The sequence below is a fragment of the Gadus chalcogrammus genome, chromosome 17 (assembly GCF_026213295.1).
Source record: "Gadus chalcogrammus isolate NIFS_2021 chromosome 17, NIFS_Gcha_1.0, whole genome shotgun sequence".
Classification (NCBI taxonomy): Eukaryota; Metazoa; Chordata; class Actinopteri; order Gadiformes; family Gadidae; genus Gadus; species Gadus chalcogrammus.
This window is the reverse complement of record NC_079428.1, coordinates 12,148,964-12,175,370: the sequence shown is the minus strand read 5'-3', so window position 1 is coordinate 12,175,370 and position 26,407 is coordinate 12,148,964. Positions and strand designations below refer to the sequence as shown.

Here is a 26,407-nt window from a genome sequence, read left to right as displayed (position 1 = left end):
TTGCGGAGGCGCTGCCTGGCGTTTGTTTCAGAAACAGACTTTCATTGCAAGTAAGAAAATACGAAAACAACTGTACAGAATATATAAAAATTACCTAATAAATCATTATTTTTTTACATAAATATGTAACAAAATTATACAATAAACAAAATAAGACAAAAAATATACCAAATAAAGAGATAGGCCTACAGTACAAGTATTATATAGAAATAGGTAATGCATGATTTTATGCATGTTTTACTTGCACTTGGTTCTATGAACATCCTTTCTGTACCGACAGCGATATATTGATGCACTTCTTATGACCAATGTACTTATTGTGAGTCGCTTTGGATAAAAGCGTCTGCTAAATGCCAAAAATGTAAATGTAACAGTCTGTTATGATTCCAATTCCTCTCTTTATAACTTCTGTTTCTGTCCGTAAGGCCTTCTTTCAGGTTGAGGAATAATTGGTACATCTTATCTTACGACCTGTTGATGACACTACATTAGCAGTGTTTAGAAAGCCTATCGGTAGAGTTATACCTAGACCTACGCACTCAAGGTATCCACTGGTCCTGGGTAAATAGGCCCTTTCAATGTCGTTATACTCATGAGGTGAGACCGTTATTTAGCCGTCACCTTTGAAAACAGCCTCGGGTACCGTTAAGTGCTTGAGAGGCCGAAGCATGCAACGAGGGATTCCGGTGGATTCCTCCGACAAGACCCGACACGGAGCAGGAATTCAACCCCACCGAGGCAACCATTCTTGTCCTCCCTCTCTCTAGCTTCTCTCTAATTAGCCGTTTCGGCATTTGTTTCATTTAATTTGCGAAAGCAGTTTATAAATTAAACAAAGAAAAAAAAAGGACATGAAAAGTGGGAAATTTATTAAAAAGAAAGGAATTAGAGAAAAAACTGAATTGTAGTGTAAAAGAAAGGCAGAAATCCGATAGCTAGTACATCTGTGCAAGTTTTTGTTTGTTCATTGATCGTTTCAAAACCAAGCAGAGTTTATAAACTCGAAGGGCATTATTGTAATCTTAATCCAAATTTAAAGTACAGCTGCGTCAAGTAAACATGGAATAAAAAACTATCCAAAATATCTTTTTGCACAATATATTACTCCCTTTAATTGATAACATTCATAGAAAATGTAATTTCTCTGTACAAAAGGACCCACAGGGATATTTACACACAGAGTCCGTTCATAAGGACTCACTATGGCTGGAAACTTTTTATACTTGGCAGAATGTTTTTTCATAATCTCATTCAAGGCATAATTTCTTCTGAATCAATATAAATACACATTTCCAACAAGCCCTCACCCATTCACACATCCCTCCCTACCTATATTAATCCCTTCATACATCCAATGGATCATGCATACACACACACGCGCACACACACACACACACACACACACACACACACACACACACACACACACACACACACACACACACACACACACACACACACACACACACACACACACACACACACACACACACACACACACACACACGCGATCAGACACAGACACCAATTTTTGGAGGGAGTAGTGCCTGTTACTGTTATTGTTTTTCATGGCAAACACACACACACACACACACACACACAGTGTTCATTGCCCCGTAGATCCGATCGTGTCGTCGCTATCCACACCCCGGGGTGACCCGGGGCGAGACCCCTCCTCCTCTCGGCCCTCTCCCCCCTCATCCTCTTCTTCCTCTCCTTCCTCGCCCTCTTGCCCTCGGCCGCCGCGGCGCGCCCCCTTGTGGCGGAGGCAGGGGCTGTCGGGGTGGAGGCTCTGGAGGTGCAGCAGCAGCTGGTCCTGGGTGCCGGCCGTGTGGCCGCACTCCTCGCAGACGTACAGCTTGTTGCGGCGCTCTTTGTACGCGTACTTCTGGCTCACGCCGTGGATCTTCTTCATGTGGGACTCCAGCGAGCAGCGCTGGGTGAACGCCTTGTCGCACTGGACGCACTTGTAGGGACGCACTCCTGCAGGGGGAGGGGGGGGGGGGGGAGGCGGGGGGATTGGGTGAAGGGGAGGAGGCGTGAGGAAAGGAGGAGAGGCGACGAGGTAAGAGAGAGAGAGGAACGGGACGAGGAGGTGAGGGGAGAGGGGCAGTCGTCAGTTGATCGGTAGACAATCACCCCTTCCCTCTTCATAATAATAAAACGGATCATATTCCTGATGTCTTAAATCCCGCAGAGGTCTTATTGCTGCAGGTGTGTTCTTGGTACCTGTGTGTGTGCGCACATGTCTCTTGAGGTCGAAGGTGTCGTTGAATCCTTTCCCACAGTGGGTACAGAGGTGCCTCTTGCTGTCGTTGTGACACTTGATGTGACGGTTCAGCATCCTCTGGTACTGGAAACCCTTTTGACATACCTGCACACACACACAACACAAACTCAATCTTTGATCACAATCTTTTTTGTATCATTTGGGTTGCATGTGGTATATTTACGATGCAGTCATTTGTCAGACTCATTAACCAAAGAACCCCCCCCCAGGGTATTCATAAATGCTAAGTGATGTCTACAGGAAGACTGGATATTGGTTATCTAACCCTAACGGCTGGGAGTCGAAATTCCTAGACTATCCTTCGCCAGCTTTATCTGCTTTATCTGATTTAGTGGAAATCATCACGAACCTCGCATGTGTACGGCCCTGTAGCTCCTGCTAAGGAACTTTGACCCTGTTCCAAGCTGGTCGCCGGTGCGCCAATGCTCTTCACCACCTCACCGGGAGTCATGGTGACGTTGTGGGAGGGGCGTGGACTAGGACAAGGAGGAGGAGGGAGTGGCAGGGAAGGGGGAAGGGATTCTTCTGGAAACTGACCCGTAGTCACCTGATGGAGGGGTCAGGACGGGAGGGATGGCGGGAGCAAGAAGAGGAAATGTTATTTCATTTATCTTGAGATAAATGATCACTTAAGGTCATTGAGTGCCGGGTTTTGCCATTTAACAATGGATTTAAGTCACACACACACACACACACACATGGACATCACAAACACACACACACGGACATCACACACACACACACACACACACACACACAACCCACCTTGATCTTGGAGCGCACGTATGTGGGGTTGGCCGTCGATCTGAATCTGACCTCCGACCTCACTTCCTCCTCCTCCTCCCGCTGCTGCAGCCGAGGTGTGTGTGGGGGGGGGGAGGAGGAGAGAAGGGGCTGTCCCAGCAGGGTGCTGGCTGGCAGCATGGCCTGCAGGGGGGGCGTCTCGCTGCGCGGGGCCCGGCGCTTGATGAGGCAGAGAGGACCCCCCTCTGCTGGGGAGGCCTCCATCTCCACCATCAGGCTGGGGTGGGGGTAGAACGAGCCTGACACACAGAGGAGAGAGAGAGAGAGAGAGTGTGTTAATTAAATCGCCTCATTCAACTTCTTTAGCAACACGTGATGATGTCCAGCTATTATAGCCCATTTTTATGTCATTTCACTGAGAGATAGAGAGGGGCAGAGAAAGTACTATTCTCTGCCCCCAAAGAAAGATATTTTAAGAAACTTGACCATTTAGACGTCATGTCTTGATGCTTCTTGCTGTGATCAGAGAGAGTTTATAACTGTTAAGTTAATCAAATTGTGTGTGTGTGTGTGTGTGTACAACTACTTCTATTACTGGGACTACTACTGGGACTACTACTAGTACTACGATCACTAGTTTGAGTAAAGCCTTCCATTTATTGTGCTGGAGTGCCTTTATGCAAGGCTGTCTGTTAACTCAGAGTTTGATCATGTTTGTCCACACAGTCAAACATGTTTGTCCATGTTTTGGACAAATGCTTGTTTGTTTGACTGTGTGGGTTCATCTTTATGTGTGTGTGTGTTTGTGTTCATCCTGTGTGGGTGTGATCAGCTTGTGCGTGTGTCTGTTCACCTCTCTGTTGTGTGTGCGTGGGTGTGTTCATTCCTCTGTGTGTGTGTGTGTGTGTGTGTGTGTGTGTGTGTGTGTGTGTGTGTGTGTGTGTGTGTGTGTGTGTGTGTGTGTGTGTGTGTATGTATAGGTGTGTTCATCTCTATGCGGGTGTTTGGTGAGCTCCAAATAACAAAAGGCTGCACACCGCTCAGCACACGCTAGCCTCCCACTACTGTTATACTGGTCTGACTGGTCAGTCCTGTACCACCGAACCCTCCACCTAGCAGCCTGTGTGTGTGTGTGTGTGTGTGTGTGTGTGTGTGTGTGTGTGTGTGTGTGTGTGTGTGTGTGTGTGTGTGTGTGTGTGTGTGTGTGTGTGTGTGTGTGTGTGTGTGTGCATATGTTTTTGTTAGGCAACATATTTTTGTCAACCATTACACAGCCGCATAATTGCACCAAACAAACCAGCATTAAACAAGACGGACACGGGAGTCAGAGGGGGGTGGATTGAAATCAGTATCGCTCAACACAGTATCTGTTATTAATGAATGTATTAATGTGCCTTATTAAATTAACAGCGCAATGAGCAATGGGGTGTCATTTACTAAACCCAACTATAGTGATTAAGACAGTTTGCATTTGTCACCTGAAAACACACACGTGTCAATAAAGGTATTTCACAGCCTATCAAATGCCTGGTGCTATGCGTGTATTTGTGAAATGTGAAGCACATCCCAAAATCGCATCCACGTTGCAGTGCATAGACGTGTCATATATAACCAAGATAATAGCAAAAAAAACAAACTTTGATTAATTCGAGTTTGACTTGGCACAATAAGGATAAGTTTGATACTATTATAACTGTTTGAGGATTGTGAGACTGTCATACCGTCGATTGATAAAACAGGTTATTACATATTTATCAACCTTTATTACACTAAAGGTTGATTTTTTTTATGGCATTGAGTAAAGTATGGCATTAAGTCAACCCTACCCCCCTCCCCCCATTCCAGTAAGTTAAGCTATAAAAAATTTGCATACAGGGCTAAAGTTACCAAAGAGGTTGAGGAGCCCTGACCAAACAGTTTATGCAGGAAGTAGCTGCTGCTGGGGACGCATGTGGGTGTGGAGATGTGTGTGTGTGTGTGTGTGTGTGTGTGTGTGTGTGTGTGTGTGTGTGTGTGTGTGTGTGTGTGTGTGTGTGTGTGTGTGTGTGTGTGTGTGTGTGTGTGCGCGCGCGCGCGCGCGCACGCACTCAGGGGTTTGTGTGAGGACCGGTGACTAAAAGGTTGTGTCTGTGTTGAGGTCGTGAGCCTAAGGCCAAACCCGGGACGCAATTAAAACACAAACACATACAAACGAAGAGTCGTGTGGTGTATGTAACGGGAGTGTAGTGGGATGAGAGATAGCAGCACACAAAACTGTCTTATCAGGTTAACAGTAACCAGGATCAATAGCAGATAGAGAGCTTATATGAGCGGACATCTACGTTTTGCTGAAGGATGGCCTTCATTATGCTGCTGGATGCCTGGAAGGAGGAAGGACTGGTGAAATGCAAAGGCAGAGTTTTGGATCAAGATCGACCAAGACGTTTGTCACTTATTAAACTGTGGTTCCTTTAACAAAAGTTAAGAGTCATGTAATGGTTGATGTTAACTTGAGCCATTCATAGGCTACAGTTGAGGGTAGTCTCTCTCTCTCTCTGTGTCTGTGTCTGTGTGTGTGTGTGTGTGTGTGTGTGTGTGTGTGTGTGTGTGTGAGATATGCATTGTAGTTTATAAATCCTGTATTTCCTCTTCCTGGTTGTGTGACAACCTCCACAGCCTTTTGGCCGATTATCTCATCTTGTGTTTGTTCTCTTCCCTCCTTTTGCTCACACACAATAAACTACAATGCAAGGGGTTTGTGTGTGTACAGGTGTGTGTGTGTGTGTGTGTGTGTGTGTGTGTGTGTGTGTGTGTGTGTGTGTGTGTGTGTGTGTGTGTGTGTGTGTGTGTGTGTGTGTGTGTGTGTGTGTGTGTGTGTGTGTGTGTTTGTGTGTGGTAGGTGTCTGCAGTATGGTTAGGCCCAATTGTTTGACTTAACCCCATCTAGCTGTGTAGTGAAGACTTGAAATTAATTCAGTGTATTGTTTCTATCATCTCTAATGACCCTGTTTTGATCTCTGAACCATTCTCGTTTAAGCCTTGTATAGCCACCAGGCTCTCCTTCTGAAACGCATAGTCAACAAAGTGTGTTGTTGATAAGGATAGTACGTGTGTGTATGTGTGTGTGTGTTTGCCCAAGGCGTGCTAGATATTGCAGGCTTCAAGAGGACCCAACAGCATTATCATGGTCCGTTATATTCCTCTGATAAACATTAACCTGAGGCTCAATATACAGGGGATATAGAGACTTCAGATATAGGGACCAATGATTTTTTATTGTATAGTAGTTATATAGCAATATATTGTATATTATACAAGTTCAATTATAAAAGGCATAGTTCTATGACTTTTATTTTTGAATATTATTCTGATGATTTAATAATAAATAAAAATGATAAACACCGCTACAAAGGTAAACATACATGAATAACAATTTTGAAATTGTTTCTTAATGATTGTATGGCCTTGACGTCAACTGAGATTAAAATTTATAAAGATCAATCCTAAACTATGCTTTTGAGGTCACAAAAGACTTAGAGAAATACTTTTGTGTGGGTGAGCAGTAGAAGTCAGGCAGGTAACACAAGTAACGGCACATACCAGAGGGAAGGAGGGGGAAAAGAGAGAGAGAGAGAGAGAGAGAGAGAGAGAGAGAGAGAGAGAGAGAGAGAGAGAGAGAGAGAGAGAGAGAGAGAGAGAGAGAGAGAGAGAGAGAGAGAGAGAGAGAGAGAGAGAGAGAGAGAGAGAGAGAGAGAGAGAGAGAGAGAGAGAGAGGTGAATGATTAAAAGTTAACGGTGATGGTGGGGGAGGGTATGGGTCTGAGAATATAGGTAAAGTGTGTGTGTGTTTGGGTGGGTGGGGATACAAGGGTGTAGCCCGTTACTTGTTATCTGATAGGGGGGACTCTGCCGCTAGAAGCAACAATGCGATTGTTCTTAAAGCCGGAGGGAGAAAGAGGGAGAGAGTAAAGAGAGGGAGAGAGTAAAGAGAGAGAGCGAGTGGAAGAGAGAGCCAAGATAGTACCAAGACCGTAATACGTTCCATTAATCATCGCATATCTAATCACTCAAAGCTCTGCTTCCAAGACCTCCACGGATAGGCGTAGGCTACGATGCATCAGTTAGGATCTCAGTCCCGTGCTAAGAACGCAGATTTGAAGTCCCGTTCACAAAACCTATCCGATAACCATCCCTATTTATTTCCGTGTGGTTCAAAACAATAAAATAACCTACGGTCTCGCTCAGGGAAACGGGTGAGCTGGATGTGCTCAGACGCAGTCAGGGGTTAAAGGTCTGCTTCATAGCCTCCAATAGAAGATATCTATTATGGTAGAACTCGGCCAGGTGTGCACCTTCACTAACATCGCTCACGCACAAGCACACGAAAACGCGCACGCACACACACACACACACACACACACACACACACACACACACACACACACACACACACACACACACACACACACACACACACACACACACACACACACACACTTTAAAACCAGACGCAGTATCGACAGTATCGATAGTGAGTAATCAGCAATTAAAACAATACCTAACTAACCCATCCATCTCCATCTAAATATTTGTGTATAGATTTGGCCAACTCCTCCCCTATGAAAAATGCTGTTAGATCATTAGCAGCCGCCGTTGCTCAAACCTGTTTGTCAACTTGTAACTTTTCTGATTGCCATGAAAGAAATCAAAAGTACGCCCATCTTCCCGAGCGACAATCTGAAAGATCAATTCCAACCAAACACTCATTTTAAAACCACTTTGCGTGGGGAATCTGAGGCAGATTGTCGCCGCCGCCCGGGCCCAGTGGCGGTGGGTGGGTTCCCGTTATATTCCGCCCCGTTAAACAAGATGGCTGAGGAGGCTCACCTGGAATATACACGTCCCCGCGCTCGTGGTCCGACACCTCGCTCCAATTCCGTTTACCGGGAGACACGCCGGTCTTCTTCACCAGGAAGGCCCGGGGCATGATTTAACACCAGAGGGGAGGTCAAAAGGGGTCCGTGGGTACCGGGTGCTGCTCGCGGGGGATCGGTTCCTGGTTACCTGAGGGAGGACGCCTCCTTCAGGTGCTGCTGCTCCAACAAACAACCCCCACACTTGTGCCGCCGCGGTCAGCAGCCTGTAGTCCGCGGGGATTGACCAGATGGCTGCGATCCAGGTGAGCTCAGGTGTGCCCGGGTACACCTGAGGCGCAGGTGAGCTCGCGTTCGGTAAGGTGGCAGAGGAATATAACGGCGGTGCGCGCGGCTCGCGGACTATCATCAACACTCCGCCTCCGGTGGCTCAGGTACTTTATTTAAAAGCAGGAAGCGGCGTCCACCGCGCATGCGTCGCAGATATAACGGTGACAACCACCAGGAGCTGGGTGAGGCCGCTACCTGTTGAACCGGTTTCTCTCTCTCGACTTGTCTCTCTCTCTCTCTCTCTCTCTCTCTCTCTCTCTCTCTCTCTCTCTCTCTCGCTCTCTCGCTCTCTCGCTCTCTCTCACTCTCTCTCTCTCTCTCCTCTCTCTCTTTTTCATTTTTTCTTTCTTTCGTTCTTTCTTTCTTTCTGTCTCCCCCCTCTCTCTCTCTATTCCTCTCCTCACTATCCTTTCCGTATCGTATCGCGATCGGCGGCTAAACGCTTAGAAGGAAGAAAAAATAAGAAAGAAAGCAAGCGTTTTAAAGTCAGGCCTTTACAAGAGTGCCACGAGAAAACTATAACAGCCGCGTGCATGGAGGCGAGCCCGCGCATGCCCTGAAGCTCTGTCCACACACACACACACACACACACACACACACACACACACACACACACACACACACACACACACACACACACACACACACACACACACACACACACACACACACACACACACACACACACACACACACACACACACACACAATCTAGACTAGTTAGACGGCATAACTTTCCTCCCCCGTCGCTTCTAACTGTCCCCTTATAACAGCTCATCACATAACTTATTGATTGGGGATTTCTGTTACAATATTGATTTCTGATGTAGCCTATCTGATGTCCTCAAGATGACGGAAAATGTAACTAATTACAATATGTTGGCAGAAGCATGACAAGGCAACACACAAATGATAAGTTTGTATATAAATACATTTGTATGTACAAACGACCGAATACTAAGTATCCTCAAAATTAATAATGTATCATCATTTTATTTTGTGTACTTATCTGTATCGCAATTAGTTCACAAGTCACTCGTTGAGAAATGTTATCTATCAGCTGGATGGACTTAGAGATACATGGATTGTGAAGGGTGTTATGAATGGAAATACTTCTTCACCAGCTTTATGATGATCAAGATAGATCAAGTATTACATAGTATCTGATAAGTTTAAAAACCATTACTCAGTTTCAGGCTAGACTTCACAGCTACATGCAATCATGCTAATGTTCAATAAGTGACACCTCGAAACAGAGGACCTCGTCTGTGGAGCATTGTACATCTTTGTTTGTATTTGTATTATATATGTGTGTGTGTGTGTGTGTGTGTGTGTGTGTGTGTGTGTGTGTGTGTGTGTGTGTGTGTGTGTGTGTGTGTGTGTGCATGCATCTGTGCCTTTATTTGTCTAAAGTAATAATAGACAAACAAAGCTCCTAATAAATATTTAGGAGCCAGAATTGTCAACATCAATCATGTCAACAGACATGCCATACTTTGTGGGGTCCTACCAATAAAATCGATGTGCTTATATGAGTCCCTTCATGTTGTTATGCATCCCACGTCCACTCTGTTGTGTGGGTTACAATCCTATCCTGATTTACCACTAACACAAGCAGACACAACCACACACACACGCATGCACACGCACACACACACACACACACACACAAAGTTAAACATACCTCACCTCATTACATCTAGGGGTGTGTGTGTGTGTGTGTGTGTGTGTGTGTGTGTGAGCGTTTGTGGTGCTTGTTAACACACCCAGCAGGGTTAGTGTGTGGTATGTTGCTGGGGCTGTCAGAGGAGTATGGACCCTATTCCACCCGCTCCTCCTTCCCTCTCCTCCCCCAATCTTGCTTTTATTCAGGTGTTTCCTGAAACAATATCTTTCTGTCGTCCTTCTGTCACCATTTCATGTTGTGCTGAGTTATTTTGCGGCCACTTTTAACAAAAGCCACTTAAAGCGGACATGGATACAATGTCTTTAAGGTGAAGGGAGCGTTACAGGGCTGCAGGTAGACCTCCGATTCTGGGGGATCACACCCAGAAACATTCAGCTGGGAGTCTAACACTTTAACCACCAAACGATCCTTCCCCGTTTCATGTCTCTCTGACTATCCCTAAATGGACTGCATTTATGTAGCACCTTTCTAACCACTGGCCACTCAAAGCGCTTTACAATATTGCTTAACATTCACCCATTCATGCACACATTCACACAAGGTGTCATGGCGGTGATGGCAGGGTCGACCGTGCAAGGCCACAGCCAGCTCGTCCGGGGCAGTTAGGGTTAGGTGCCTTGCTCAGGGACATACTTTATGCAAATGAGGATGGGAACATGACAGTCTGTGTTTGATCGCAATGTGCTGCCAGCTTCCCCGGCCACACCAACACCCTGCCATAGAATGTTGGCTGGAGTTGGCCAACGACGGTTCAACATGTTCGCCCGCGAGAAACCTCCTGTGACGACAGCAAGCCACCGGCGACGGCTCTGGCATGGTAGTGTTGTACGTTGAGGCCATGTGCAAGCACCTTTCAGAAGACACACATAGCATATGGGTCTGGGTTTTTCCATACAAATCAACCATATAATGTAACACTGGCTGTCGGACTGACTTACATGGTTGACTCTCCTGTTAGTCCACATAGTAATACAGCACACCGCTCTGACTGACTGCCTGGCTGACTGGAAGGCTGCTGACTGACTCTCCTGTTAGTCCACATTGTTGATCTTTTAATAGATTTCCTTATACTCAGGTAATGGGCGGTAGCTCAAGCCGTGCGTGCGTCTGTTGTTTGTTTTGGCACAGATATAATTAATAGCATTGCTCAAGAGATACTCGCGAAATCCACAACTGGTCAGGTAACATGCCACGGGGGGGGGGGGGGGGGGGGGGAGAGAGAGAGAGAGAGGGAGAGAGTCTTCAGGTCTCCTCAGGTGTGGAGCAGAGACACGTTAGATGTGTTACCGTGGTGATGGTGATGGTGCAGTTGTTATGTTAATGGTTGCGGAGCCCTCCTCTGGCCCGCTGGGACTAGGCTCCGCCATTCCACAGAGAAGGTAACTGTGTCATCCAGGGCATCCATTTCAACACCATCTCCATATTATAGACACCTCATCTCACGGCATACTTCATGGATCCATCTCACCCATGAATCATTTGATGGGGTCTATTCGCCCAATGTGTTTTGAATAAATGTTGTGGTTCATTTTAAATACAGAGAAGATGTATGTTGTTGATCAGGTGATAGTTGTTGTTTTGATGTGGCTGGTGTGGTTGTCAAGGTGGTGGAGCAATTATTATGGTAAAGGTTGTTGTTGCCATGGTGATGGTGAAGCCATGTACATGGTGTTATTTTGATCGGGGCAGATTTCATGGTAATAGTTGTTTCCCATGGTAATAGTTGACGTCCCCAGAGCCAGCGGCCAACAGGAGACTGTCTCCGTGGTAACAGGATGGGACTTCGATTTTTTTTTTTTTTTTATGGATGCTTTTCATCATAAAGTTTGGTTCATTATGAAACCTGTTTAAATTAACAGAAATTAACAGATTTTTTTTAATATGACACTCAATGCCTGTTTATGTAGGCCTACTCTCTCTCTTAAAGAATTTTAAGCTTTGATATTTTTATTCCTTATTTGCTCAACACTTTCTTTTTGATTTTCCATCTTTTTGACTCCCCCCCCCCCCCCCCTCTCTGTCTCTCTCACCGACAGTTATTCGTGTCTGTGCTTGCAGGTCGCAGTCAGAAAATACCGTTAGAATTTATCGCAACTGTGAGTATGTATGTGTGTGTGTGTTTGTGCGTGTGTGTGTGTGTGTGTGCGTGTGTGTGCATGTGCGTGCGTGTGTGTGCGTGTTGCGTGTGTGCGTGTGTGTGCGTTGTTTTTTGTGTTATATAAGATTTAAATCTCAGAAGTAAACGTATTTTATTTTTGTTGAAACGAAGTAATCGAAGAGCAAATGCACGTTGAGAGAGATAGAGACAGCATCAGGGGAGCCAGAGCAATAGTAGACAATGGTTAAACCAGGCGACACAATGGATATAGGGAGATAGGGAGAGAGGGAGCGGGACGCTGGCGCATACACGAAACTGAGCAAACAGATCATTCTTTTCATCCAGTTGAAAGAGCGGGGATTGCGTGAGGAGAGAAAAATGAATATAAGCTTGGATTGAATATAATATAATGGAGGAGAGAGAGAGAAAGGGCGGTGTTATTGCAGTATATATATATATATGTGTGTGTGTTTGCGTGTGTTGCTTGTGCGTGTGTGTGTGTGTGTGTGTGTGTGTGTGTGTGTGTGTGTGTGTGTGTGTGTGTGTGTGTGTGTGTGTGTGTGTGTGTGTGTGTGTGTGTGTGTGTGTGTGTGTCTAGGGCGGATGGTCCGTTGACTAATTTGCGTAGAGCAACAGCAGAGGACAAGAGGACACATGTGGCCGCTTGCAACACTACAGGCTCTATCTCACACACACACACACACACACACACACACACACACACACACACACACACACACACACACACACACACACACACACACACACACACACACACACACACACACACACACACACACACACACACACACACACAGGAGTGCTTTTTGAATGGACTTGTCTTAGACCTGTTGAAAGCCTCATAACCAAGTTATCGTCGTGTTTTCATGATTTGAAGCAGCCTGCCTTCTAGCGGTGAAACCAGGCACTTGCAACACACAGTCATCTTAGCAAATTAAACAAAGGCCTGTGGATAAGTGTTATTTTATTATGGTCGTTTTATTATCAATATTCAAACATTGCCTGGCATTATATTTCTGTATTTACAACAAATGCACAAAGATGTTTACAATCAAGGGGGACTGTCCACGAAACTATAAACAAATAAACGTAACGAAAAATACATGTAGTAGGCCTACCTTATCACAGCGTCCCATTCTTATCACCAATCCAAGAATCAATATTTTCGTTTCTTTTTCAGAATATGGTGTTCATATATTTACAACTGTCATGTATTAAATACAGGATAAATGCATGCATGTTACAAAAAATTAAATAATGGCCATAGGTCATAAACAAGAACGTATACAGAATTAAACAGAATACAGCCTACCCCGATTCTAGTCCCTCAAAACCCCAAATATGCATGAAAAACGCAACAAACTGTTTAACTGACTAACTAAACATCATACAACCATTATCAGAACACAATTTAATGCCGAAACAATCCTAGTATTACATTTTCCACTGATAATCAAATTATTGTCAGCCATGTTTTGTTTTGAGCAATAGCAGCGTCCATAGCAGCAATAAAAACAATTTCAATGTTGAATCTATATCAAAATATTGCATTTTCCACTGAGAATATGTCAGCCATCTTGTTTGTTTTTTGCAGACCGAAAGTCGCGTGTCTTTAGAAAGGAATAGGCCAAAAAATAAGGAAAAATCTCACAATTGTTTGACCGTTATTGTGAAAGTACTGCGTCTCCCGCTGTGGACCAACGTAGCCAATGCTACATTTTGGTGTGCGAGCAGGCTGGCAGCGCGGTGATGACCAGCGGCCCGTTGTTCTTTCCGGAGCGGTTGGTGCAGGGGCTGAAGAAGGGGTGGAGATTCTCCTTGAAGTTGTCTGTGAAGGTGTAGATGTGGATCTTGGCGCTGACGTTGTAGAAGGAGACCTAAGAGTAGAGGAACGCAGGAGACCCCCATCAAACCACCACCCAGGGTCGGACCTAAACTACCTGCACAGTTCTTCACCTAGGGACTCCTGTACCGAAATCGACGGCTCCTGTTATTACAATCAAAATACAGATATTTAGTCAAACAATTTTAACCAAAATTAAGGGACGGAAACATGTTGGACGTCCACATGCTCGTCCTGGACTGAGCATGACCATGTCTTATTATTGTAGTCCAATAGTCTCTGAGGACGAGGCTAGGGTTAGAGTATAAACCTCGTAAAGGAACTAAATGATGTGCACGCATATCGAAGTTACAACCATAATTACCTTACCTTTGTTGTTATCCTTCTGATAGTAATACTTATCATAACAAAACTACCATGAAGCAAACTAGTACTTCTACTACTACTCTGACAAATGTGCCTACTTTGCCCTTCAAACAGCTGATTGCCAAATTGGCAATCTCTTAACTAAAGTTGCCATGCTGTACCTGTCCCTTTTCGTAGTCCAGAAAGATGCCGATCTTGTCGGGCGTGTGGGTGAGCTGGACGTCTGTGCACGGCTCGTTACGGAAGGTACACTTTTTCCTGAGGGGAGAGGAGACGTGGTTTCATTTGATGTCTCAACATACTATGAATCCATGGTACCGTTCCAATGCATCCAATCTGAACCAATCATTGTTGTGTCTTACTTGTCCCTTAAGCTGAGGAACCAGTAGCCGTTGCTAGGGTTGACCTCAATCTTCCCCTTCCTGTTGCAAGAATCACTGGCCACGCCCAGATCCCAGTCCGACTTCCCGGCCACTTCCACCTGGTCCCAATGAAACACCAAGCAAAGCTTTACTAACACCATGTCACACCCATTCACCTAAACACACACAGGCACATACACACACTGGGCACACACACACACACACACACACACACACACACACTGGGCACACACACACACACACACACACACACACACACACACACACACACACACACACACACACACATGCATACGCATGCATGCAAACAGACACATACACATATACACACTCACACACACCTCCCAGTAGTGTCTTCCAGAGGAGAAGGTCTCACGTCCCAGAACACACACCACTCGGTCAAACCTCGCTGGTCCATCGGGTAGTGGCTGCAGGCGGTCCCCACATTTCACCTACACACACACACACACACACACACACACACACACACACACACACACACACACACACACACACACACACACACACACACACACACACACACACATATAATTAGGAACCCTTGCTTAGTGGGGACATTTTGATAACGAACTACACGCTGTACACAAAAATGAGGAACTGCACTAGATGTGTGAATGACGCCCCCTAGAGGCACAGATATGAAAAGTTATTTCTGTCCCTTCTCTCAATCAAAACAATAACAAAAGAGCTAGTTTGATGAAGTCTTAAGTAGCGTGGATCTCCTTAACAACATTGCCGGTAAAAATGTATCAGACTTGTTTCACGCATAAATCATGAATGACATTGATATAATTTAAGTGCTAATACAACAGAATATTAAGTCAATATTTTCTCAATATTAACTAAATATTAATTAGATCATTTATGAACACAAAAGCTGTCTAGTTATATTATGTGTTGTGTGTTGTGTTGTGTTGTGTCAATCAAAGCATTTCACCTTCTTCAAGTTGTCTGACAGGACGAGCCTGGGATGGGCGGTGCTTGAGTCCAGAGTCACGTCCACTGTGGGAGATGAATAGGAGGAAGATGAGTAGGAGGAAGATGAGTAGGAGGAAGATGAATAGGAGGAAGATGAATATCAAACAGAGAGACACACACGCATTCACGTGCAAGACTTTGAGGCAGGATTTTTTTTTGTGTGTGAAAAAAATAAATACCTGCATACTCCTGTACTCTCTTCACCTCTGCAGAAAAAACCTCATATCATTATATTGAAACTACTATTTCATTATTCTATTATTATTTACTTCCATTATAACGTATTATTTAAGATATGACCAGTTCTACAATCCCATAAGTACCAGTATAGATGTTTAAGGAAAAACATAGGGATTTTTCAACTGTACGATTCCTTTACCTTTTGTTTGAACTATCTGTTTGTTATTCTGTCAAACCAAGTCACGGCCAGAGTTTGAATAGGGAAAATTCAGAGATTTCGGAGTGACACTTCTTTTTGAGCGAGACTTGGTTGGACACAATAACAAACAGGCTAATTGAATTACATTTCAGCTCATTTTTGTTCTCATTCAATACTGGTAAATTCCAAACATTATTGTTGGAGTTGGTCCCAAAAAAATTCAGGAAAATAGGATCCAGGTTGAAAAATACTGAAGTATTCCTTTACGTTGGACTTGTTATTGACTTACTGGGCTGGGATCGAACAGGACCGGGTTCCACCACAGATCGATGAATACCTTGAGTAGAGTAAAACAAACATCCGAAAGTTGATACATATTTTAAGTGGCAATATTAAGTCAAGTATATGCTATGTAGTCACAGTTCTTGCACAGTAGGATAACCCAACGTAGTGCAATGGTCAGGATAATGATTGCTCATTATGCCATTATTCTCTGAAGTACACACCACAACAAAGAGTGATGACAAGCCATTACAGAGAACGTTTTAAATTTTACTAAAGAGTTGAAGAACTTTATATTGTCATCTTTTGCCACCTCCATCCTAACTATCTCTATGGGGTATCTCTGTACTGGCCATCTCTATACAAGCTATCTCTATAGTGTATGTATGTACTGACCAACTACATAGAGTATCTCTATGTACTGACCATCTATGGTGTATATCTCTATGCACTGACATCTATATAGAGTATATCTCTATGTACTGACATCGTTAAAGAGTATATCTCTATGCATTGACCATCTCTATACTGTATCTCTATTACTGACAATCTCTATGGTTTTTAGCTCTATTTATTTGCCATTTAAATAGGGTAGCTCTACTGAATGATCAACTCTATTGTGTCTATCTCTATGTAATGACCATCTCTATAGTGTCTATCTATATACTGACCATCTCTATAGTGTTTATCTCAATGTAATGACCATCACTATAGTGTCTATCTATATACTGACCATCTCTATAGTGTCTATCTAAATACGGACCATCTCTATAGTGTCTATCTATATACTGACCATCTCTATAGTGTTTATCTCAATGTAATGACCATCACTATAGTGTCTATCTATATACTGACCATCTCTATAGTGTCTATCTATATACGGACCATCTCTATAGTGTCTATCTCTATGTAATGACCATCACTATAGCGTCTATCTATATACTGACCATCTCTATAGTGTCTATCTCTATGTAATGACCATCACTATATCTCTATGTACTGACCGGTATCTGCAAAATGGTTCAGTTGCTCCTGGAACTTCCCCAAAAGAGCGGCCAGCCTCTTATAGATGGCTCCCGTTCCATGGTCAGGGTTTAGGGACACCGCAAACCAATCTCTGGTTGGTGGAGGGCAGGAGAGGGCGGGGAAACTCTGGAGAAGGGGGTGGAGCCTGGGTGTGAGGTTTGTTGAATGAATCTGAAGGTTGACTGTGTATACCAGAGGAGGAGAGGAGATTGAGTTGGCGGAGGAGAATGGAAAGAGACGAGAGGAGGAGAAAGCAGGAGAGACACGTAGGAGGAGAAAGGAGGAGCGGAGAGGCGACAGAGGAAAAGAGGAAGGATGAATAGAGGAGGGTGAATAGGAGATAAGCATAGGCGTAGGTAGGATTAATGGAGACACACCTGGATGCAGTGTACGTGGTCGTCTGATTGGCTGAGCTGGGACAGGTCTTGCTCCCTGCTCTTCAGGGCGGACACCTCCAGCTCCAGCTGACGCAGCATGTTCTCTGCATGGTGCTCAGTCGCCCTCCGCTGGACCTCCATCGCCTCCATCACCTCTGCCTGCGCCTGCTCCAACGCAGACGCCAGCGCCGAGAACATAGACAAACTGCCCGCCGTCTCTCGCTCCATCGCCATCTAGTGGTAGAGAATGGCATTGTTTAAATTACACTGCTACTACTTTTTGGTATGTTTTTATTTATATTTGATCCTATTGATTCCCACAATAATTTGGATCCAGTTACATTTGACCATAGCCGGTTTGTAATTAAAATACTCATTAGTGTCTGACGATGAAATGAGAATATCATATATTTACATTGTGCTTATAATTCTTGTTGTAACTTTGTAAGCAGCCACCAGGTCATTATGTGTGTGTGTGTGTGTGTGTGTGTGTGTGTGTGTGTGTGTGTGTGTGTGTGTGTGTGTGTGTGTGTGTGTGTGTGTGTGTGTGTGTGTGTGTGTGTGTGTGTGTGTGTGCGTGCGTGCGTGCGTGCGTGCGTGCGTGCGTGCGTGCGTGCGCGTGTGGGTGTGTGAGCGCCTGTGTGTGTGTGTGTTGTTACCTGCAGTTCAGTCACTGACGTCTTGATCTGTTCCATCTTCCTTATTCTATGTGTGATCATAGCCTGAAGCTGCTGCTGTAACATATCCATCCTCGCCTGTCACACAAACGCACACGCACAAACACACACACACACACACACACACACACACACACACACACACACACTCACACACACACACACACACACACACACACACACACACACACACACACACACACACACACACACACACACACACACACACACACACACACCCACACACACACAGACACACACACACACACACACACACACACACACACACACACACACACACACACACACAAACAAAGAGCATCACTACATGAAACAAATAGTTTGCTCTGAGTTAGATCTCTCCTCTTCCTCCTCCGGTCCTCCCACCTTGGTATCCATCCATTCCGTTTCCAAGGAGACGGTGTCGTGGCCATGGTGCTCAGCCCCAGGGGTGTGACACTCCGGGCAGACGACCCCTCCATCGCTCTTGCAGTACACCTGTAACCATAGAAACAGCACCACAGTAACCACACTGTCCCTATAGCAACCAGACTGTTACACTTAAACAACACCAGCCTGTGTTAACGCACTAACTTCACTCAAACAATAACACAATCACGGCAGCTTACACAACTACACTAACACAACAACACAATTGGTGCAATGCTAAAATAACACACCATTAACACCACCGCTATACAAACACAACACCACAACACAGCGACTATGCTACCATGGAGCCACCATCATCACCGCGGTAACCCCCTTGGCGGTAGGGCTGGCTGTGCGTGTCATACCGTGAGCCCCCGGCCGTGGGTCTGGCAGATTGGGAGTCTCTGGGTGTCCCCCACCAGGCTGAGGGTGAAGCGCCTGCGACCGGAGCCCCGGGACGGGGCGGGCGGGGCCAGCCGGGAGGAGGTGTGGCTATTGGACATGGTGGGCAGGGGAATCTCGGTGGGCATGGATGTTGCCAGCGGGGAGTTCAAGCTGGACATGGACACCAGAATAGGGGTTCCTTTCAAAGTAAAAGCGCCGGGAAAGTAGTCCCCAGACAGGAAATTAGGGAAAGACAAGGAATTGTTTAAAGGTCCCATGGCAGGCTACTTTATGGATGCTTTAATGTAGGTATTAGTGGGCCCCTAACACAGTATTTGAAGACGTTCCCGGAATTCAGCCGTGGTGCAGAATTACAGCCACTACGAGCCAGTCGCACATTGAGCTTTTCCCAAACGCGCCGTTTCGGTGTCTGTAGCTTTAATGCAAATGAGGAGGAGAGAGGCGGGTCAAGGAGGAGGGTGGGGGTGTGGCCCTGAGCAGCTTGCAGCCACTGTAGAGTGTGTTCTGTTTACAGTGGATGTATCGCATTGGCGAGGCGCACACAGCCTTTGTGTTCTGTAAATATTCTAGAACACTCAGGGTGCTCTGGTGGGAGTCCTGGAGCTCTATATCTAAGTAATATCCTATTATACATAGATATATATATCATATAATATATATTGTCACGGCCAAAAGCTGTGTGCGCCTCCAGACGATATTATGAATCTCAAACGAATCTCCAGTTCCACATCAATCTGAAGTAGACTGAAACGAGACATGGAGGAGAAAGGGATTGTCGCCCGCGATTGCCTCCCGCCGGAGCCCCGCTGCCCGCTGACGAGGCACCACCGACTTGGAAGCGGGCAGCCTGCCGCGTGGCGGTGGTGTCTCGTGGCGTTGGTGCCTCGTGGCGTTGGTGCCTCGCGGCGTTGGGCAGCGGGCGGCGGTGCTCTGGCGGGAGATAATTGCGGGCAACAATCCCTTTCTACTCCTTGTCGCAGTTCATGTAGGCTACTTCAGGGAGTCAAAGCCAAAGTTATTTTCCCCCTTTCTTAACCATGGCTGAGATAACCCCCGCCACGAGTCTCGTTGTGGAAATACCAGAGACGTCAGAGAACCCGACGTGTTATGCGCCGTCACACCAACAGCGGAACGGTTATCCAAATAACAAAGAAGTGTCGCAGCTCATTGTCTCATTGGCGGGCCAAGTTCTCTGGGCGGGCAAAGCAGAGAAGGGGAGGTAACCTTTCCCGGTACGACGACATACGCGGAAAAATCCAAATCGGCACGTCTGAACGACGTTGTTTTTTTCAAAGGCAGAGCAGGATACCTAGTGCTCGTCTTACACCTAACGCCATTTGTAGCTACTAGGGGACCGTAGTCAGGCTAGGGGAACTCATATTAATGTTAGAAAGCCTCATAAAGTGAAATTTTCATGCCATGGGATCTTTAAGAGACGCCCACATTTAACTTGGGTCTCAGATGCTCTGAAGAGATCTTTGATCTACTAATGTATATTCATATACAAATTGATATATTTATCACAATGTAAGAATGAAGTCTGGACAGAACCTAGTCCAGTACTCACCGATGTCTTGAGGGTCAGAGTCAAACCTCCCCAAGGCTCTAGGTCTCCTCTTCCGGTCATCACCCCCCGCTCCTCCTTCCTCTTCTCCATCCTCGTCTCCAACGACCCAGCCCCCCCTCCCCCCTCTCATGACCGTGGTCCCCCCGTACCCGGCCCCGCCCGAGCCCAGCACGGACATGGACTTGAACTGCTCAGTGATCTCCCTCAGGGTCCGGTTGACCTGGAGCTCGGGGCGCCTCTGGAACGCCTTCTTACAAAGAGGACACTCGTACACCTAGAGGAGAGGAGGAGGAAGGAGAGGGAGCGAGTGGGGAGGGAGGAGAGGAAGGAGGAGAGGAAACGACAGAAGGTTGAGAGCAATGGAACGGAGGTGGAGAGAGTGGTGGTTTGAACCATTACTTTGATTTACTGGTAGAGAGATGGACAGGGATCGACATGTACCTTTTACTAACCTTTTACTAACTAAGGTAGAGAGACATGTGCATAGGCTTACTCACGGGTAGAGTATCAGACAGGTAGAGAGACAGACAGGTAGACAGACAGGTACCTTGGCTCCGTCCCAGTAGCGGTTGATACAGCCCATGCAGAAGGTGTGTCCACAGGGCGTGGATGAGGGGTTAGTGAATATGTCCAGACAGATGGAGCACAGGAACTGCTCATCAGACAGGAGGCTGCCCAGGGACGCCATCCTGTCACAAAAGAGAGAGTACTTATAATTCAGTCAGAAGCTTTTATCAAAAGAGACTCGCAGTGACTTCTGATACACCCGGTTGATGAAAGGGTTGGGAAAGTATGAATGAAATAAATTATGAAACTATTCAAAGAAATTCAAAGGATGAAAAGGAATCAAGCAATCAATCACTTTCGTGCAAATTGCAATGAGTGTCTGACAAGAGACACAACTCCGAATTAAAATCTGTTTCAAATAGCTTCAGAAAGAAAGACTACCTGATTAGAAGAAAGCTAATCTATAAAGGTATGTTTTTAAGTACAATAAGTAAAACTAGAAAATGCATGTCCTGCAGAAAATGCGGTGAGTGCTGTAGTACAAAGTGAGGGTGAAAATATTTTTTAATAAAGCCACATAGATTGAGACATAAAGAAACGTTAAATGGCTTAAATCAAGTGAAGGGATTTGAACAAACGTTCAAAAGTCTAAATGGATTAAACAATGTAAACATGCACACCATTTAAGAAAATGTAAATGTGTAAGTGTGTGTGTGTGTGTGTGTGTGTGTGTGTGTGTGTGTGTGTGTGTGTGTGTGTGTGTGTGTGTGTGTGTGTGTGTGTGTGTGTGTGTGTGTGTGTGTGTGTTTGTGTGTGTGTGTGTGTGTGTGTGTTTGTGTGTGTGTGTGTGTTTAAGAGAATAGTGAGCCGGTGCGCGAATAAAAGTAGCCCAATAGAGCGGGGAAAATCGCCCAATTTGGCAACACTACCTGAACGTCCACCAAAAGTAGCCCCAAACCGGCGGGAAAAAACGCCCAATCTGGCAACACTGCTGAACGTCCTCACGCTCCAGGTCAACGTAAACCAATGAGACCAGCTGAAAACGAAGCGGGTATGAAACTAAAACTGTGATTCTGAATAAACTTTAAATGATATCGAAATTCCGTTTGTATATTATTTAAGATTTAAGTGTGCAGATTTGTCAAATGTTTTGAATGAAGGTAAACGGTTGGAAAATGATTGAGTAACGATGTTTGAGGGAGTAGGAGTGTCAGAATTGGCAGACGTCTTCTATGAAAACAGTTGAAAACGAAGCCGGTATGAAACTAAAACTGAGATTCTGAAGAAAGTTTAAATGATATCGAAATTCCGTTTAAAATTATTGAAGATACAAGTGTGTAGATTTGTTAAATGGTTTGAACGAAGATAAACGGTTGGAAATTGATTCAGTTACGTCTTAAACAGTTGAAGTACCAGAGGAGCGCTCCGTCGTCCTCCCATTGACTCCCATGTTAAAAAAAAGATAATATTTTAAAAGTAGAATATCTAAAAAAGTATAGAATATTAAAACAATCTGAAAAGAAGGGCGCGATTCTAAGTTACTGTGAACATTTAAAAATAGAGTCTCTAGGTGAAAAATTTAGGAAGGAAATAGGTCCCAAAGATTGTAGAGAATGATAAAGAAAGAAACAATAGTTGAGCACTGCATGCCTTCCTCACCTCATTAATAAAATAACAATAACAGATGATCACCCTTGTCCAACAAACAAACAAGGGAACAAAGAAAAACGTGACGCCTTCCTGTCAGAGAGAGTATTTACTATTCAGTCAGAAGCTTTTTCACGAAAGATAAAAGCTTCTTCCTTCCACCCCTCCCCCCCCCCCCCCCCCCCACTCAGGGATAGAAATCTATTGAATAAGTTAAATGGAGAGCAAAGGACTGACTTTGATTTATTTTAATGTGCTTCAAACCTTAAATTTAAGAGCCAGTGAACCCAAAACCTTTTTTGTCCGCGTCTGAGTGAGGGTTAGCCTTCACGGATACCTAAAGTATAACGCTACTGCGGAATTCGTATAAAACATTGCTCATTAAAACGCTCATAACAGTTAGACAGAGAGACAGAGCTCCACATGTCCACACAGAACACATTGCTGATGTCCCGGTCCCCGGATTGTGACGTCAGACGGTAGTCTGAGGTCACGAAAAGAACGTCACCTGGGGCCTCATGTACTAAGACTTGCGTGGATTTCATACTGAAACTTGGCGTACGCCAAAACCCAGAAACTGTCTTACGCACAAATAAATTCAGATGTATCAAAGTGTGCGAACGCATGGATCCAAGCACGTTTCTTTTGTACATCTCGATCAACGTTGAATTGAGCGCACATGCCGAGGTGCCAAACTCCTCCCTGTCCACGCCCTCATTTAAATATGCAATTTCATTTAAATAGGCCTCTGGACCTGAGATTCACCTCTTAATCCGATCACCTGGCACCATGAACAGAGGCAAAAAACGAAACTTCACGGAGTCTGAGCTCGAGATTTTGCTCCACGAGGTAGAAATGCGCAAGCATATGCTATTGGAACCCTGTCAACGCAAAACAAAAGAGAAGTGAGTGGGAGTGTGTTTGCGAGGCCGTCAATGCAGTGGGGTCTCAGCAGCGCACACACTCTGAAATTAAAAAAAAGTGGTCAGACCTCAAGGTGGAGGTGAAGCGGCGGGTTTCTGCCCACCGCCGAAGCGTGACCGCAACAGGTGGGGGGACGGGAGTGGGGGAACTCTCCCCCTTCTATTTGAGAGTGGCCGCTTTGATCGGTGACACGGCTCTCACCGGAGTGGTGGGAGCCCGTGAAGGGGACACCGATCATCCCCAAGGTAAATATGCTGAAGTCATAAATGCTGTAATTATACTGGTCATACAATTGGCTGCTTGCAATACACATAAGTCGTGCGTAAAGATGCCAGGATATTAAAGACTTTGACTCGTGTTTATTAACTTAAATTTTTTATTTTTGAATAGACAAGCAATGAGAGGGCACGGATTGCTCCGTCGGCCCCGGCGTCTCCTCCGTCGGCCCCGGCGTCTCCTCCGTCGGCCCCGGCGTCTCCAGCGCCCTTCGGATTTGACCATTTGCGATGTCCTCTAACAACGCTAACGCAGCCATTTTTAAAACAATTTTCTTCATCCATTGCGCATGCTTTTATAGCCACCCATATAATTGCAAGGTGTGTTAATTGTTCATTAGTGTGTCTCTGATGTGCAAATCACTCTGAGTCATTGTTTTCACCTTTTTTCCCAGTTTCCCAGCGTCACCTCTAAGCGTCGCCAAAGGAACAATAGCTGTAGAAACCATGGACATAATGGTAGAAACGTGCGTACGACAGCTCTGGAGCTGGCGTGGGGACCGCACATTTTTACGGTCATTTCACGTTTTGTACATCTGAACGTGAGCGTGGAAAAGGACGTACGCCACGTTTTTGTGCGTACGCAACCTTAGTACATGAGGCCCCTGGGTTCTCAGCAGAGTGGAACGTTCACATAGTGTTTTGGGGGAGATAGCGAAAAAAAGATCCTCTAAATTGGGGACTTATTTCAGATGAAATGGCATAGATTAGGCCTACTATGCTTACGATTATATAAGACACATTTCCATCCTCTTTAAACTAAAGCTGCTGAAGGGTCATTGGATAATCGTGGAACTTTATGAACTCCAAACAGTTGACTTAAGAAATAAACAAAAGCATGACGGTAAAATTACACAAAATGTCGAGCAGTAAAATTCCAGGTATACAGTTTTCAAGATGCTCATTACGCATTCTTTCAATTCACGTTCTAATTAAAGCTGTCTGCGATTAGCTGTAATTATAGTGTTGCCAAATACTTTGTCTACTCTGTTTACCTTTATTTTCTCTGTCTCTCTCTCTCTCGCTGCATCTGCTCCCTCTCTCTCCCCATCTCCCCCCCTGCCCTCATTCCCTTTCTCCCCTCCTTCCAGCACTCTCATTCTTCTCCCCTTCTCCCCCCTCTTTATCTCCCTCCCTCTCTCTCCCCATCTCCCCCCCTGCCCTCATTCCCTTTCTCCCCTTCTCCCCCCTCTTTATCTCCCTCCCTCTCACTCCCTATCTTGCTGTTTTTGTCCCCCTCCATCTCGTTCTCCCCTTCCCGCTCTCTCGCCAATCTCTATTTCTCCCCCCTCTCTCTCCCTTTCCCACCCCTCCTTTTCTCCCCCCCTCCCCCCGTCTTTCTCCCCCCCGTCTAGTTTGTCGTATATGAGTCGGGGGATTACCTGTTCCTCGAGGTGAGACGTGAGCTCAGGAGTAGAGATGCAGGTGATACACTCCAAGCCAGGTACGTGCACAGGGTAACTTCTTCTCTTCGCCCTACTTCAGTCTGTCCCTCTCTGTATACCCCGCCTTTTCGATTCACTACCCCGTGAAGTTCGAAGAGGACCCTGGCTCACTTATACCTGCAAGATTTCTACCCTCCCTCCTAAGCCCCGCCTACTTGGCTGAATGCCAGGAGGGTGAAATTCAGGTAAATGTTACCAGACTGGTTTAGAGAAGATCATATAAACAAACGTGTACACACACACACTCACACACACACACACACACTCACACTCACACTCACACTCACAAACTCACACAAACAAAGACATACTGGTTTGGGCATTGTAGTAAATCTTTCCACATAGGTGTAACACTGTGTGGCAAATCAAGCACACGTGGTAAACCAAATGTCCCCATCAGAACGTAATGTCTATCCTCGGTACAATGAAAATGTAATTTCCCCACAAGGATAGTTTATGGGGACGTTTGTTTCACCAGTGTCACTCGGATTACCATCACATTCTTGGATGTTATTTTGGTCCTTGTTACATTACTGTGGTAAAGGTCATCTTGGTCTTTCCTGTTGTCCGGGAAGAGGTCTAAAGGAAGGAAAACGTTCTGATTGGTGCTAGTGACTCCAATCGGAACGTCTCAATTCCACCAACATTATGGAGGCCAGAAATAGCCACCATCATTGTCCTCATTATCCTGCATTCTTTCACCTGATCAGGGTGACCTGCACTTGAACAAAAGACAAATTAATTTATTTTGAGTGATCTGATTGGAAAACATGGCCAGCCCAAAGAGAGCCATGGAGCGCAGCCCTCCCTGGTTGAAAGTGTTTTTTTTATTTATATCCTGTGTATATAT

General features: G+C 45.4%; 2 protein-coding genes across 2 annotated transcripts; both read right to left on the bottom strand.

Annotated features, from left to right (window-relative positions):
* Positions 1–234: 234 nt before the first annotated feature.
* Positions 235–8,321, bottom strand: ovol1a (ovo-like zinc finger 1a). The gene is made up of 5 exons (XM_056576309.1): positions 7,901–8,321; positions 3,056–3,333; positions 2,640–2,837; positions 2,230–2,374; positions 235–1,983 (listed from the first exon to the last, which is right to left on the bottom strand). The coding sequence occupies exons 1-5, from the start codon at positions 7,998–8,000 to the stop codon at positions 1,607–1,609; spliced, it is 1,098 nt and encodes a 365-aa protein (XP_056432284.1). The 5' UTR covers positions 8,001–8,321; the 3' UTR covers positions 235–1,606.
* A 4,568-nt stretch (positions 8,322–12,889) lies between these two features.
* Positions 12,890–25,629, bottom strand: LOC130370533 (E3 ubiquitin-protein ligase TRIM39). The gene is made up of 15 exons (XM_056576295.1): positions 25,495–25,629; positions 21,307–21,448; positions 20,760–21,033; positions 19,153–19,370; positions 18,743–18,853; positions 18,338–18,433; positions 17,679–17,912; positions 17,280–17,427; positions 16,283–16,330; positions 15,794–15,820; positions 15,574–15,638; positions 14,957–15,067; positions 14,595–14,713; positions 14,394–14,490; positions 12,890–13,900 (listed from the first exon to the last, which is right to left on the bottom strand). Exons 2-15 carry the CDS (start codon positions 21,445–21,447, stop codon positions 13,736–13,738), a joined length of 1,854 nt encoding a protein of 617 aa, XP_056432270.1. The 5' UTR covers position 21,448; positions 25,495–25,629; the 3' UTR covers positions 12,890–13,735.
* Between the last annotated feature and the right edge of the window lie 778 nt (positions 25,630–26,407).

Coding starts and splice junctions, on each gene's coding strand:
- LOC130370533 (XM_056576295.1), bottom strand. CDS start 21,447: ATGGCGTCCCTGGGCAGCCTCCTGTCTGATGAGCAGTTCCTGTGCTCC. Junction 17,428..17,678: donor ACCACGTACACTGCATCCAG/GTGTGTCTCCAT, acceptor CCCCTTCTCCAG/AGTTTCCCCGCCCTCTCCTG. Junction 15,821..16,282: donor TCCTGTTCGATCCCAGCCCA/GTAAGTCAATAA, acceptor TTTTTTCTGCAG/AGGTGAAGAGAGTACAGGAG.
- ovol1a (XM_056576309.1), bottom strand. CDS start 8,000: ATGCCCCGGGCCTTCCTGGTGAAGAAGACCGGCGTGTCTCCCGGTAAA. Junction 2,838..3,055: donor ACGTGCGCTCCAAGATCAAG/GTGGGTTGTGTG, acceptor CCCCTCCATCAG/GTGACTACGGGTCAGTTTCC. Junction 2,375..2,639: donor CAGGGCCGTACACATGCGAG/GTTCGTGATGAT, acceptor GTGTGTGTGCAG/GTATGTCAAAAGGGTTTCCA.